A 17,765-nucleotide genomic window follows, 5' to 3' on the forward strand; every position below is an offset into this window, starting at 1 on the left:
AATTGACTAGCACTTTCCTTACATTCCGCTTCACTTCTTCATCACCAATTGACTAGCACTTTCCTTACATTCCGTTTCACTTCTTCATCACCAATTGACTAGCACTTTCCTTACATTCCGCTTCAATTCTTCATCCCCAATTGACTAGCACTTTCCTTACATTCCGTTTCACTTCTTCATCACCAATTGACTAGCACTTTCCTTACATTCCGCTTCAATTCTTCATCCCCAATTGACTAGCACTTTCCTTACATTCCGTTTCACTTCTTCATCATCAACTGATTAGCACTTTCCTTACATTCCGCTTCACTTCTTCATCACCAACTGACTAGCACTTTCCTTACATTCCGCATACTTCTTCATCACCAATTGACTAGCACTTTCCTTACATTCCGCTTCACTTCTTCATCACCAATTGACTAACACTTTCCTTACATTCCGCTTCACTTCTTCATCACCAATTGACTAGCACTTTCCTTACATTCCGCTTCACTTCATCACCAATTGACTAGCACTTTCCTTACATTCCGCTTCACTTCTTCATCACCAATTGACTAGCACTTTCCTTACATTCCGCTTCACTTCTTCATCACCAATTGACTAGCACTTTCCTTACATTCCGCTTCACTTCATCACCAATTGACTGGCACTTTCCTTACATTCCGCTTCACTTCTGCATCACCAGTTGACAGGAGACAAGGTTGCTTATGTCGAACCTGAACTCTTCTTCAGGGAAACACAATTCAACATAAGCGACCTGGTCTCTTCTTAACGATAACGCCCATCCTTATTCAACCCGCAAACAATACACAAAATTGAAGAATTAGGACGGAAACGGCAGCTCCACTCTCCATACAGTTTCAATTTAGCTCCGAGTTACTTCCATCTTTTTGCAGTGTAAAAGTTTGCATTGCAAGGTAAACATTTCTAAACAGATGAAGAATTGAAGAAGAATGTGAGGAGAGGCAACCCTATAATGTACTTAAGCCATTTCCCCATAAAAAAACTCCAAAACGGGTAGTTTATTTTGGAGGAAGTGGGAATTTTTCGGACGATTTTCTCAAAAGCTTAGCCGATTTCGTTCATATATCATAAATCCTCAGTGCATTCAGGCGAAATATCATAGTTGCTCGTAAAAGGCGATAACAAGATAAATCCCTTCGATCAACGGGGTCTTGGTGTTAGAAGTGCGGTTGGTTACTTGCTCAACCACACCATATACATAATCCATAAAATTGCAATCAGAGGTGTTGATGTACCACGCGTTGGGAGTGGTGGAATCATGAAAAAAGTGACAACCACTTCTGAGTCCTCTTAGAGGTATTGCAGGATTTGAATCTTGCTGCGACACACAGGGTCTTCCAACACCTACCTTCTCCACCCAAAGTTTCACCGCGATATTTAGCAACTCCACAGAATCACTAAAATTGAGTCCCTATTCAAAGATATGTTGTGCAATCACATCATCCTCTCTGAAAACACTTCCGAAAACCGTCACAGTTTGGAGAAATTTAATGTACACATGACCAGTCCCGCAACCAGCCAGAAAGATTTGGGAGGGCCATAAATATGCTAGTGGATGTACACAATGGTTATATACTGCATGTATGGGTGTACAAATAGGAATGAGAAGAAATTACCAGAAATAACCTTTCACAGGTAAGAAAATCACGAATCATAAGATACGTACGGCTGTGACGTATGGCTTCACGATTTCGTGGTATAGGCACATCCTCTATTTTATTACATCCTTGTGATATCTCCACGTGACGTCTCCGACCGCAGAGTATCCTGGTAAAATGAGAGTAGAAAGGCTGAATTGAGAGTCCCCTGGGTGTATTTAAGATAGTTTGTAAAGTACTCTCATTTTGAAGTGTGAACATTCAATGGCACTGTAGGTCAGCCACACCAACTCTCGACAAATAGGAAATAACGCATATTTCATGATAAGGCATTTCTTAACGAAGAAATAATTCTATCTGTATGTAAGCAACTAATGACGTTATCTTTCTATGGAAGATTGAATAACTTATAGAAATTATTTGTTTTATTTTGCAGGGTTCAAGAAACGGACGGTTCCTTCTTCGAGAGTTTTACGGCGTTATCTTGGAAGCAGGAGAACCGGCGATTGATGGCAATGCAAGAGATGGACCAAAGAGCGGAAGATCCCCCACCTACAGAGGCATCTGTTGGCATTAAACCCAACGAATACAGAATTAGCAAAAAAGAGGTAAAGATATTTTCAACACTATCATAATTATATCTTGCATGTTGAGTACGTACTCTATCTTTGCCTTTGTGGTAGACAAATACCGTGTGCGTGGGATGTCTCGGGGTTCTCCCGTTTCCTTCCACTTTCTTCATTCTACCATTTCACTCATTTCTCATAATCGCTGTCTTCTTTAGCATAGCCGGCATAAACGTGGTACGTAAAACTTAAAGATTTACTTTTTTTCTATCTTTATCACTATAGCAGTGCCATATAGGAATGTCGTCAATATATACAAATATATAGCGTATCCTGTAGAATCCACATGTAATGTTTTACCGGTACTTCACAAAATCTCATTACTGATTAAAGTTACCTGAAAACTAATTTCAAATTCGTATTTGTGGGGAAATTCTAGCCTAAAATCACGTGTCGCATGCCCCCCGTAACATTTGAAATATTGGACCTGAAAATCAAAATGGCAGATTTCAAGATGACCGCTACGACGCCAAATGACACCATATGGTGCGCCCCCACCCCAATTACACGCACACATCCAAAGTTTCGTCATCTTTCTTCAAACCGTTTCAAAAAATAAAAGGGTGGTGCTAAACTTTTGCCTCACTCTGTATATCGAAGATCCACGGCCATAGGTCATCTCCACCCAGGACACCTTACATGAGACACCTTATTAGTAGTACGGCTGGTGTAATTGAAAGAAAATCCACTGTTTTAGATTGAGAGCCATCTATTTACATTAAAATATAATCTCTTCCCATTTTTCAATATTTTTACTCATAACGAAGTTGGCCTATGGCCCCTACTTTTAATACATCCGATATATATATATATATATATATATATATATATATATATAGAGAGAGAGAGAGAGAGAGAGAGAGAGAAAGGTTGTTGAATAAATATCATAAATACGTTTCATGATAAAAGCGCCTGAATACCCTTAAAAGACCCCCTTGTGAAGCTTTCAAAACCTCGTTCAAGAGCAGACTTTCGCCGAGGATATATTCAAGTATGTTAGAGAAACGTGTTGAAGCAAGAATTACTGAAATATTCTCTCTTCCCTATCCACCCACGTCCATTACTGTAGAACGGATTGTAGCTATATGCGAAAAGATTCTGTTTAAGAGTACATTTCACGAGAGATGCATAAAAATGAATATATTTACATCACTTCGACCTTCACTAGGTTTTCATTCAAAGAGTTTAGATAATAGATTTTTCTACTTTATACTCAGTATCATCATAAAAATTCAACCACTACTACTGGTCACGTACCACAAATTGAGAAGTTTCTAGTGGTTCTGAACGTGGAGTCCAAGGCACAATCTAGAGGACTCGCAAATCATTTTCACTTTTTTCTACGTAATAATATAAAAGAGTGTGTAAAAATTCTTAATTGATGTCCATAAAATGAGTCAGTGTACAAAGTGATTCGAAGGAAGCGGAAATCAAATCTTTAATTGGACTCACAATCTAATATTAATGGCAATTTCTTCAGAACTTCTACGTGGCACACCATATGCAAAACGTTAACACGGCTAATTTTAGATTTGGTATTTTTTTTCTGGCTCACCCAAGTTTTGTTGCATGTCAAGTTCCTTTCATCAGATTTAGAAACTATTTGTTGTCGATATTTCATTACACGAAGGTGATTCAAAGTGTAAGGTAAAAAGTGGTCTCATGAACACATTTTCTTCCATGGGTAAAGTAAGGTAATAGGAGCTGTCATGAACACTTTATTCCATGGACAAAGCAAAGTAGTAAGAGCCCATATAAATACACTTCTTCCATGAGCAAAATAAGATAAAAAGACCTCTCGTGAATACATTTCATTCCATAGGCAAAGTAGGGTAATAAGAGCCCTCATCGATACTATCGCCTTGGTGAAAGGGGGTCGTACAAGCCTATTTATATCTTTCGTCTACATTAATTTTAAACTAGAAATTTTCCCAATCATCCCTTCCACCGGGAAGTATATACATGTTTTGCCAACTTTCGCCTGAGCTTGGGAACCACTCAAGCAGAAGAGTTGGTGACAACGTGTTTGGTTGCGTCCGAACTATCCAAATAAAAAAAAAATAATAATAAATGAAAATATTAATTTAACCTTTCTTAGCTAACTGACAGTTTGGCGCGAGGGATAGTTCACTACATAAATATAATTAAAATCATGTACGTTCCGCAACCTGTTCTCGCGTCTCTATTCAGAACCAAAAACAATCACAAAAAAAAGAAATATCAAGCAAACAATTGAAACACTGGGACTTAAATATCAACCATTCATATTTAACAGAAAACAAAATTAATAACTTTACATGCACTGGTTTTTACACGGAAAGTTTGAATATTAATGTACACCTGAGCTGGAATGAACAAGAAGCATTAATCATGAATATCACTAAAACATCATTTTTATCAGTGATGTCGAATACACAATAACATCCAAAATAGTACTTTAAAATGACAACTTTTTTTTCTTATGGAATTCCCTATCTAGCTAAACAACATGTAAGAAAAAAAAATGAAGATATTTACATGAGATAATTATACGCATGCGATTTAGTTGGTTGTGACCGATTATTTCGTAAGCTTACGTTTATTATCAATTCTTTTTCTCTTTTTTTTTTTTTTAATTCGAGGTTCACTATTTAATGGCAGACGAGATATCTGGCGGATAAAACACAATTCCAAAGCTAGAATCACTTCTTCATTCCGTCAATAAGTTCCTGAATTAGGCAGACTTGATTTAATGCTCGCGAGACTTACTTTTCCGATTGCTCCTATTACTTTAATTCACATTTACTTACAGTACATTGTTCTCAGAAACGGCGTGGTAACTTCGTTGTTCCTTTGGACCTGCAGAGTTCTAACGAAACAAGTTGGATAGATTTCGAGTCTTCTTGTTTAATATGGTGATCATTACTTTCAAAAATCATTTACACACGTTAAACGTCCTTGTGCATATTGTTCAAATCACGATGCTTCTAAAAAAAAATGAAATTTCACTGATAAACTATTTTGCTGAGTCGGGCCATGTCCGCACCTGTTGAGTCTTCCATCCCGATTACTGAGCGTCCCTCAGGATTACACAAAGCATGTGAGCAGAGTACACTTAGGACGTAACATAGTTTCTGATTGGTCAGTCATTGAAAAGTTGTCCAATCACCACTCACTTTAGAAAATCACCGGAAGTACGAAATGATCTAGTAGCTTCTAGAACTTTCTCGAAGCTGTTCAACCGGAAGTTTCAACATCTTTGAGACAAAGAATCTCTGCTTTGCACACACACACACATTCACAAGAAAAGTCAGTTTGTGGTGTCGAAGAGAAGTCATGTGCTGAACGAGTATGCACATAGTTGCCAACTACTATGTTTTATCACCAAAAGTCAATTATAAATTTAATAAAATATACGCATTAATTTTTTCTTGCTGTCGGTGGTCGATAGCAAATGGCGCCCACAGAGAATTGGCAATATTGTATTTACAAAATTGCCAAAGGACCCTGGAATATTTATATGTGGTCCTTGATTTTGATGCACCCTGTATATAGTTTGGTCCTACTGCTTCATGGTAACGGTGAACACAATGCTTCCTTATGGGGACGAACATAATAACACTATATAGGAGCAACTTGGGGTAAATGTGAAACATTAGCAGTATAATTTGGAGGAACTATTTATTGTTGTCACTGTTGTAGGAGCATTATTTGTGGAGCATTATTTACGAAGCACTAGTAACACCATTTTGCACTATTTTATACGCCTTGCTATTATTTTGAGTGATAGGTCTTTACACCTGCATGTTCGGTCACTTTTTTTTCGGTCACTTCTTATATAATTATGAAATGTTTTCTGTCTTTTAATGTCTTTTCATTAAAATATGTAATTTTCTATCATTTTGCTAATTTTCACTCGATATTCTGAACTATGGTTTCCCACCGTGTGCTTATGTTTTATGAACATTCACTACCAACAAAATCTATTCACTACAACATTACAAAAAAATGTTGTTTAACAAGTATACAAGTCCCATTTGGGTGAAGATTTAAGATTATATGAAAAGAAATATTCTTTCGACCTAACGAAATTATACGTGACTTTTTTTTTTTTAAACTGGAAACGTATCGGAAACGGATTCGGAATTCGAAAGTTAAAATGGAATCAATAACGGAATCGAATTTGTGCATTGCTTTACAATATATAAACCTCAATACTTATTGGCTATAAACAAATTTTGAAAAACTTCTACTTTTTTTTTTTCACAAAAATTACGGATACCCTTTTCAAGCATTTCAAAAAAAAAAAAAAAAAACAATACAATCCAAAACGAAAAATATTATTTATGTAGTAATCTTTGTCGTTACAACTTAACATTATTAAACTTAAAAAAAAAATCTTTCACTTATCAATTTGTTGGAACAGAATTCAACAATCCTAAAGTTGTATTTCGCAATAGAGCTTATTCTCATATGTTCTATCATGTGGTTCAGTATTTGAGAGGATTTTTAAAACAAAAGTTCGTTCTTAACAATGTTTAACTATTCTGTAACAATATGACGGCATCCATTAAGGCTACATAACTATTCATGTATTTAAGAAATATCATCTCTAACGCTTTTTTTATTAACACATTTTTATCGCATTCACATTTAATTGCATCGAGGGCACAACGTCAACCTCGGTAAACAACATTTTCATAAAACCATTTCGTCGCTACTACTATCAGAATATAGCCTTGCTACTGCTATCAGAGCATAGCCTAATTTTCTATCCCAGACATACTTTGTCAACGGGGTACGCACATATAAATATATCCACAATATTTCTTGAACCCATTTGCAAGCATCGTTATATATTCGCCTTATGCCTCAGATAATTTGTTACCTGTTATTATTCTTTTGCAGTCATTGACCTCTCATTCATTACAATTACCACTCGTATTTCTCGATGACCAAAACAAACTTAGAATACAAACTTATTCTATTCCCACTAAAACAAATGATTGTTGACTATGTTAACGAAAAGAAATTATTTATTTATCTATTCTCCTTTTTTTTTCCAAATAAGTATTCTTGCTTTCAAACAAATTTACTTTAAAGTTAGCGCGAAAAGTTTGAAAATGTATCTGTGTGTCTCCGTTACCTCCTTTTTTTTTAAATCGGAAGCAAAGATAATGAAGTAAAAATGTAAAAGTTCAACAAGAAAAAGAACATCTGATTCAATAGTATCTGCATAATTATTGAACTGAACTATATTTCGGGCATTACTAACTAACCTTCTTCAGTGACTTACTTACATATGTTTCTTCGATATATTTACTAATAAACATCACATTTATCTAAGAACCTAAAAATATGAACCAACACATAATATGACATTGATTATTAGAACTACTATAGCATATTTCATAAAATTATTACAATGTTTTAGAAAATTGTTAACCACTAAACTAAACAAAACTTTCTTTCACAGAAAAGGTACATTGCTTATGTCTTTGGCCTTAACTATCATAAACGAAAATAAAAATGTGGTGAATGTGTATGAAGGCTAATTCCCTAAATAACTCAACTATTTATTACTTAATACGTGAACAGTTTGTTAAGAAAAAAAAAACTAACCTACTTAATTGTAGTATCTTATGTATCATTACGACTAAGTTACACATAATATGAATTATATATGAACAAAATTTACTGTAATGTGCATTTTTGTATATATGTATGTGTTTATATTTTTCCATACAATAAACCACAGTAGCTTTGAGACTATGAATGCAAACTTTGTGGAACATTACGTAAAAACCTAACATGTAGACGTAAAATGGTACATGATTAAATCCAAATCCTATATTTATTCACTAAGTATGCAAAGTAAATATATTCAAAAAGACTTACGAAGTTTGATATTAATAATAATTTCTGTATGCAATACGTAATATTTGAATCTTATTATTATTATTGTTATTTTATATTTTATTCTTTACGTATCGGATAATTGAACTATTCATACACAAGCTTGCTTTGCGTAACTTAACTAATAAACTATCAAACATTTGAATACTTATGTACAAGTGTGAGTGAAACGGCGATTAAGCCTGACGTAGCGCTACCCTGTGTGTCATTGGTTGACAAAACAGGTCGTAAGCCATTAATTAAACAAAAATATAGGTTAATGATTTGATCCCGAAGATCAATGAGCGCTGGCTTACTATTTCTTTTTACAGCTCGAAGTGTGCGGGATCGCCAACCTTCCCGACGATTTAAACAAATCGCTTCTGCACTAAATCCAAATCCCATCCCAGCTGAATGCTTCAAGCATTACAGCTATGTCATAATCGGGTAAATTATTCCAACCCCAATTGGACTGTCAGTATCTAGACCTATAGAAGGTATTTCGAGAAAATAAAGACATGAAAAGGACAAGAAGAATACCCTGGGGGGGAGAAAATTCGATACTACAGTCCCGCATCTCAATATCATTAACCACTTATTAATTATTAATTAATTTTGGCTCGCTCCTACCTACAAAATTAGTAGGTTTACAAAGTATTCTCTTAAGGAACGCTAGCCAATACTAAAGATTGTGCGGCCTTACTGGCGAATTGCACTTATCAAATCCGGGTACATAGTCATATTCGAGATTAAAGTCACAATCGAGTACATCATCCACCAATCTGACATCACAATATGGTCACATTCGAGATTAAGGTCACAATCGAGTGTATCATCCACCAATCTAACATTACAATAATCCCTGACGTGAAATGACAATTTTCCAGTAAGCTGATAGAATTACAAATGCGTAAGAGAACGCTAATCGGCATCCAGCACAAACGTGTCATGCTTAATTTTTCCATTTTTTTTTAAATGTTGAGAAATGAAAAATAAAAGAGTAATAACCTCAACGAAACAAGGAAATGAGGTCAACATGACGAGTCTGACTATGATAATCAATGGGTTGAAAATGTTCAATTAAGAACCAACAGACTCTTCTCATACAAGAAAGACCGAAAAGAACTGAAATTGGAAAATTTTCACATTCTGAACTGATCGTTACATCCGACAAATATCATTTAAAATTAGAATATCATATTCGTGATTTAATTGATTTCACTTTAAACAATCATTATTCACGTTTTTCATTTCCAACAATAGATTCATTTCAAAACTTGAAAAAGTATTTATCAAATTTCATTCAAAATCACCGACATTAATAAATTCCAGGTTGATAATAATTTTGCTTATCTAATTTCCATAATGTGTTACAACCAATTTATATTATATCTATATGCCATTTTTATAACCCAAATTTATATATTCCAATTTTATGATCCAAATTTATTATAGGTAATCGCTACCTAATTAAAACAAACACTTTATACATCGATACCAAATTGTGTCGGTTATCATTGGGTCCATCGTACCCACAAAATAATATAACGATCCTTTGCAAATGACATGATGACCTCGTCACATTTTATATTTACATAAAAATAATGTATTATTTTATTTTATGAATACGATGCACCCCGAAGAAAAGAAGAAGGAATCGGTTTAATTAAAAATCCAAACAATTACAATTTATTGTTACCTTTACGTCAAATAAAAGTAAATATCTAATAAAATATAAAATTTTACGCGTCAATAAAGATGTCTTTCCATTTTCAAATATATATGTATTAAATGTCACAAGCCGAAAGTGAATTTTGAAGTGTGTGTGTATTAGCCAAATCACACACTAGCTGAGGCCCAATCGGACGCCAACCCGATTTCGTCACTTTAATTTTGAAAGAGAATGGTAGTGACGCCTCTAAGGGTTAAATTATATCTTAACCTCTTCATTCTTCTTAACTGGTAACCTGATTTTTAGATTATACTAAATTTCAAACTTTATTAATATGATAACGAATACTTATTAACTTTACGTAATAATTATTCGTATGAATCAATTTGTGATTAAGTTTATCAGTTTCAACCTTATTTTGTATTATTATATTTTTTTCAATCACATTTAATAATATTTTAGAATTTTGACACTGCAAGGTATAACCAATTTAATTTCGTAGATTTACCGTACTCTTACATATATTCAATGGCAAAAACAATCATTGGCGAACAGACCCACATTTTTTTTTCTAAGACATGTTCCAAAATACAATTGTGTTTACATGTTTCCGCCAACAAACTAAACAACGGAAACGTTTGCGAATAATTTTAAGTATGCGTATACTCACATTTGTGATATACGTTCTCTAAAGATCCTATCAGAGTCTCTAAGAGTACCTAAGCAATCTCTAAAATTCCTATTAATGACTTTAAACGGGGTTAACAGGTTTCTAAAATCCACATTTCTTAATATTATGGTAATAAAACAACATAAAATGATATAGGTGAAACTTTATTCAGACCTCCTCTCCTTTTATCCTGAAATGAACACAAATACACAAACAAATCATTTAAATTTCGTGAGTGTGGTAGCGTCCACACAAAATAGTAATGGTTGGAAAATGGGTTGTGTTTATAAAATTTTGAATCAAAGCACATTCGCGAACTAATTTCAATTTATCTTTACCTCTCTTTTTCCTTAATCATCCTTCCTGGATCTCTTTTCTTTCTCCTGGTCATCCTCAACTGGAATTAATCCTGAAGTAAAATTTTATTAAGCACATATTTATTATCTCACGTACCTGTTGTAATGGTGAGAAATATGGCTGGCTGGATGGATGGTCTTCTTTGGTAAGCTGTAAGAGAAATCCCTAAACATACGGATTGGTGGGGTTCCTGACTTTTTTTTTCAACGGAGCAATTGTAATCCACTGGAAAAATTAGTCATAATTGCTTTAACACACTCGTCAGACCATTCGGTGGAGTCTTTGCAATAGTGTGTGATATACAAATCACCCAACTTACGTAAAAAGTAGTCTAAGCGATCACAGTGTTGCAACTTAACACAGGTCTGTTTTAACAAAGTTTCCGGGTTATCTTCCTTGGTTTCCTCAGGCTGGTTAACAATATCTACTTCTGGGTACAGCAATGGTAATAGCTTTTCATGCGTGGATGGATGGTAAGGAACATCTTTGAGTTTAGCTACTTGTTCTTCGGGTAAATGTTTTCTGGCCATGAGAATCCACGTATTGTAGGTCTTTGGGGTGGGATTCCAAATTCTTACTCTGTCCATGGAATGAAAACCGATACTTTGACCATTGTAGGGATCCCATAACTCTACAGCGCGGTCGTTACTGGTAACTGAAGTACAAACATACGGCCCTCGAAATATTTCAAAGAACTTTGCTATTTCCTTCTTAACAAGACTGCTTACATTTCGTTGCCTAACAAACACTAGGTCTCCCTTAACAACGAGTCTCTTTCCCTGTTGGGCTTGATTCCATTTTTCATTACGTGTGGCAATCTTCCGTTTTCTACGTAAATCGGCCATAACAAGTTTATTGCTCCAATTAATCGAATCTTCAGGCGTAATCGCCTCCTGTACGTTTATACCAAAATGTGTGAATATGGGTCGTGAGGAATTGATGTTTAAGTGCAAACTAGCAGGAGAAACACCAAGACTCTGGGAAATAGAATAATTATACAACAATACTGCTTGGGTCAGATATTCAGCCCACTCCTTGTGAGATGACGAACACAAAGTTCTGAGGGTTTGCACTAGATTCTTATTAACGTTTTCCACTAACGATGCCATGGGATGGTATGGGGTAGTATGACGAACAACTACATTATACTTTTTCATGGCCTTCAAAAACGGTTTCGAATGAAACACCGCTGCATTGTCAGTAATAATTACTCGCACCAATCCTAACATGGGGAAATAAAATTCTTCCAAACACCTTACTACAGCCTTCGCTGTTGACGTGCGCAATGCAAACGCAGTGCAATACCGGGTGTAAAGATCCATTATTACTAAAGCGAATCTTTTCTGAGTTTGGCCAGTGGGATAACTTCCTAGAAAGTCTATGCTAATTGCGTCACGAGTTGCATTTACTGATATTGTATGCATCAACTTAGCAGGTGGGTGTTGGTCTGGTTTCATACGTTGGCAGGTAATACAATCGCGAATGAAGTTTTTAACAGCTGTTCGCAATCCTTTCCAATGAAACGCTTTTGAAATTATAGAAAAAGTCCTTTCAACGCCTGGGTGGTGAATATCGGTATGGTACGCAACTAAAATATTCTGGGTAAGTGCTGGAGGAACACAAATTTTCCATTGATCTGGCTGGTGAAAATCTCGAACTAATAAAATATGATTATCCAATTTATAAAACTTTTTCCACGATCTACCATTTTTATATTCAGTTTCGTCTACGGTACCCTCTAAAACAGCAATGACATTAGCATAATCGGAACATTCACGTTGGAGTGCAGCTAATCTTTCGGGTGTTATGTTCATAACTTCTTCCTGCAACACTTGGAAAGTGTGAACTTTCAGTAGGCGGTGTTCATGGGTGGGGAAAAGCCTACTCAATGTATCGCTTATAGTGTTCTCAGAACCTGGTATGTATTGTACCTCGTAACTTAGTTCTTGCAGTTCAACGGCCCATCTGAGCAAACGATTATTCCAAGGTTTAACGCGATCTAAATACGACAAAGCACGATGATCCGTGACAATGATTACATGATTGCCTAACAACATTGATTTCCATTTTCTGATTGCAAAAATGACCCCAAGACACTCAGCTTCTGTGGTTGAATATTTCTGTTCGGTAGGTGTTAACGTTCTACTTATACATTGTATGATACGTTTTTCGTCACCGTGTTTTTGCCAGAGGACACTTCCTATTCCGGATTGTGCAGCATCAGATTGCACATAAAAATCTTTTGTGAAATCTGGATGAGCTAACATGATGTTGTAACAAATATCCTGCTTGATTTGATTAAATGCCATTTCGCATTGTTCGCTCCACTGCCATTTCTTTTTCTGTTTCAACAAATCATATAAGGGAGCGGCTTTCATAGCAAAGTTGGGAACAAATGACCTAGACCAAGAGAATAACCCTAATACTGAGCGCAAAGTTTTAATGTTGGTTGGTTTTGGTAAGTCTCGTACACCTGTTATACTACGTTCGTCTTTTCGTATACCTTCCTTGCTAACTACATATCCTAAAAATGGGACTTCATTGGCACAAAACAAACATTTATCTATGTTTAACGTGATTCCGTGTTCCTTGAATTTCTGAAATACTTCATCTAACAATAGCAAGTGTTCTTCAAAACTGTTGGACATTACTAAACTGTCATCTACGTATCGAATGATTTTACTATGTAACTCGGGTCCTAAGACATATGCCATCATCGCGTTTAGAGCGGATGATCCATTTCGATATCCAAATGCCACTCGCTGATATTGATAACATAAACCTTCGAAATTAAAAGCAAAATATGGTTGGGAATCTGGATGAAGTTCGGTCTGCAGATAACTTTGTTGTAAATCAATAACCGTGGTAAATTTCTTTCCTTGCAATTTCGCGAGTAAATCTTCAATGCGCTCTGGCCTAACCTGTCGTAATACGGAATGCCCATTCACCATGCGTAAATCGACACAAAGACGGAATTGATTATTCTTTTTAGGTACTACTAAAAGTGGGTTACTATGTACACTTTGGCTTGGTTTTATGATTTGCAACTGAAGTAATTTTTGAAGTTCGTTCCTAACGAATGGAATGGCTTTATAAGGGATAGGATATTGCTTTCTTACCAATGCTTCCGTAGTGTTAATTTCTGCCTTGTATACAAATCCTTTGCACTTCCCGGGGTAGTTAGTAAATATTTCCCTGTATTTAAATAACAAGTCTAACAACTGATTTCGCTGTGGCTGAGTTAACCCATCTGCCCTCTGAACTGCATTAATGATCTGTTCGTCCGTGGCAACCTGCTTTCGGAAGGGTTCTCCTTCATTAACACCTACACGGTCAATACGCCGATGTTCTTTAATATTGCTGCTGTCATTTGTTTCTTGATCACTATCATCTGACATGGATTGCACCGAAAGTGGGAGTAACGATACAACAATTCTAATGTTTTCATGTTCCAATGAGAACGTTCCCTGACTAAAATCAATGATACTCTGTAATTCTGAAAGCGCGTTGACACCCAAAATAAAACGTTCGTTTAAATCTTGCACGACATACAACTCGAGTGAAAACGTTAATACGTCGATCTGAACTGGTACTATTGTTTTACCCTTACACTTTCTTTTAAAGCGGCCACTGTAATCGACCAAAAGAACGTCGTCAGCTGACTGCAACCTAGGCGCGGAAATGTCTTTGCTTATTTCTTTCCAAAATTCGTACGAGATCAACGAGGCGTCAGCACCTGTATCGAGGAGGGTTTTAACTGAAATGTCATTAACTGTTGTTTCTATATACGCAGAATAACTTCGATCGTAAGCGGTGACGAGTTCTCTTTCATCATTATCTTCCTCTACATCACTTCGGCCGTCACTATCTAGAATATCGTCATTTGCAAATGTATAATTCCTAACACGGATGATATTTGGGGAGTTTATAAACGAATCACCTTCGATGGACGCGACCCCTTCGTGCCCATCGGATCTTAGTTTCCCTGCTGACCGTGATCGGACGTATGCCCACCATCTCTCTCGGGCGTGCGTTCTCGCCAATTCTGCCGTTCGTTATTTGACTGGAAGTTGAAACTAGGTCTACTATCTCTATTATTACTATTGTTTCCCCTTCTCCAATTGAAGCGATTCCCAAAGTCACGAGAGTTATTGTTACTGCGTTGTGACCTAGTGTTCTGATTAGATCGTTCATTCCTCCCGCGCGCATCACTCGTGAATTGCTGTTCGCGCCTATTCTCTCGCTCGTTTCTCCTAAAATTGTTTTGTTCAGAATTTCTACCGTTCCGTGGATGATTATTGGTATTATTAGGCCTCTCTCTAGTCGGTCTGCTATACTGTACCCGAACCGCCTGGTACTGCTTATTACGATTCTCATAACTGTTACCTTCGCGCTTAAAACCCTTTTCGTTTGGCAAACGTAAAGATTCAAGACGTTTGACACTAGCAATAAATTGTGCAAAATCTGTGCATGGATAAAACGCAAACATTTCTCGATATTTGTATGGCAACGTAGGTACAATACTAGCTAATATCTTCGCTGGAGTGCTTTCGGGATTCAAATCACTTAATGCACGATATTGAGTGGTTGCAAACTCCAAAACTGAACCGTGTACTCTTGGATCAAAGGAAGTATTCCGCAACGCGGTCAGCCTACTTACTACAATTGCTTCTGATTCAAATGCGTTAACTAAAGCATTGCTAAATTCCTCAAAAGTGGTGAACAAATGTTGGCGTGTTCGAAACCACTCCAAACATGGATTCTGCAGCAAACTTGGTAGTACCGGCAACACTGCATCTTCGTGTACGTTCAATAAGTCCAACTTATGTTGCAAATCACGTAAATATGAACGCGCAGTTTCCTTATCTGGCATCCCACTATATGTCGGTAGGTCTCGTATTTCTTGAATTGTAATACGGCGTCGAGGTTTACTAGTTTTCACGAAAAATGGATTATTCTTCCCCTTACTATTCGAGTGATCGGATTCATAACCTTCACTACCACTATCGTACTCGCTATTTTCGTAAGTTTCTCGTGAGGAAGGGTGAGGTCCGCGACTAAACTGATTACTCCGTAAATTATTCAACTCTTGCTCTAACTTCAAAACGCGATCATTCACCTCTCGATTCACTTCCGCTTTTACAATTGTTCGCGTGGGGATATTCTGTACTTGGTCTATGACTTGTTGAATAGATTGAATGGTGTGAGACTCTAGTTTATCTACCCTTGCTGTAACGTGCGTAATTTCCTCTTTATTTTCGGCAGCTACTTTCTTAATTTCTAACATATCATCCCGTATTTCGTTTATTTCGCCGCGCTGTTCTCGCAAACTAAACATCGCTTCCCACACGAATGTACCGTGGGTGTCAATGGTTGCTTGAAAATTAGTGACGCGCTCTTCTACCTGAGCATGATACCGGTTTGTATTAAGTTCTAATAACACCTGCCTATCTTTTGCTTCCTGAAACCTCTCTTGGTTGCTTACGCGATCTTGTGCTATCTCAGCCCTACAATTGTCAACCTGTGCCTGTACGGATTCGTAATTTGATCTACACTCATTTTTATATTCCTCTATTTTCTCCTCCATGGCCTGAATACGCGTAGTGATTTGAACAATGGCATTATTAGTTTGCAAAACATCCTTACCAACTTGTTCTAATTTACTTTCTAAATTTTCCTTCAAACTAGCAACGTTTTCTGCCTGCTCGTGCTTTAAACTAACAATATCTTCCTTCAAACTAGCAACACTTTCTACCTGTTCCTTTTTCAAACCCTCAATTGTATCGTTAATCTGTGCGGACTGCTTTTCAAACAAAGCTTGGAGCATGTTCTTTAATTCCTCAGACTCTGACATTTTGTACAGGTTCAATAATCAGTAACCAAAGAAAGCTAATAATTTTTCTAATTCAAACTACAAATACACTCTATTAGTTGCTAATGATTTCTCTAAAGGAACACAAACATAATGAAACACACAATTAACAACAAATTATTTAAAAGTAAGACACACTGAAGCAATGCACAAATTGGTCGCGGATATTACTTTTGTACTTATTAATACCAGTGCAAGGAAAAAATACACAAGGTCACCGTATTGTGAATCTGTCCCGAGCTGGTTTCTGGGTCAAGTAACTATAACTTCCCGGGTTAGTTTCGGCACCAATTAAATATACTATCGCCTTGGTGAAAGGGGGTCGTACAAGCCTATTTATATCTTTCGTCTACATTAATTTTAAACTAGAAATTTTCCCAATCATCCTTTCCACCGGGAAGTATATACATGTTTTGCCAACTTTCGCCTGAGCTTGGGAACCACTCAAGCAGAAGAGTTGGTGACAACGTGTTTGGTTGCGTCCGAACTATCCAAATAAAAAAAAAATTAATAAATGAAAATATTAATTTAACCTTTCTTAGCTAACTGACAGTTTGGCGCGAGGGATAGTTCACTACATAAATATAATTAAAATCATGTACGTTCCGCAACCTGTTCTCGCGTCTCTATTCAGAACCAAAAACAATCACAAAAAAAAAAAGAAATATCAAGCAAACAATTGAAACACTGGGACTTAAATATCAACCATTCATATTTAACAGAAAACAAAATTAATAACTTTACATGCACTGGTTTTTACACGGAAAGTTTGAATATTAATGTACACCTGAGCTGGAATGAACAAGAAGCATTAATCATGAATATCACTAAAACATCATTTTTATCAGTGATGTCGAATACACAATAACATCCAAAATAGTACTTTAAAATGACAACTTTTTTTTCTTATGGAATTCCCTATCTAGCTAAACAACATGTAAGAAAAAAAATGAAAATATTTACATGAGATAATTATACGCATGCGATTTAGTTGGTTGTGACCGATTATTTCGTAAGCTTACGTTTATTATCAATTCTTTCTCTCTCTTTTTTTTTTTTTAATTCGAGGTTC

General features: G+C 36.1%; 1 protein-coding gene across 1 annotated transcript in view; it reads left to right on the top strand.

Annotated features, from left to right (window-relative positions):
- unc-13-4A (BAI1 associated protein 3) overlaps positions 1–17,765 on the top strand; it is a 766,749-nt gene that overhangs the window by 331,230 nt on the left and 417,754 nt on the right. Inside the window, exon 2 of the mRNA XM_081750562.1 lies at positions 2,059–2,230. Within this exon, the coding sequence (XP_081606688.1) occupies positions 2,059–2,230 (172 nt within the window). The remainder of the gene's footprint in view (positions 1–2,058; positions 2,231–17,765) is intronic.

The sequence above is a fragment of the Thermobia domestica genome, chromosome 3 (assembly GCF_964235325.1).
Source record: "Thermobia domestica chromosome 3, izTheDome1.hap1.1, whole genome shotgun sequence".
Lineage (NCBI taxonomy): Eukaryota > Metazoa > Arthropoda > Insecta > Zygentoma > Lepismatidae > Thermobia > Thermobia domestica.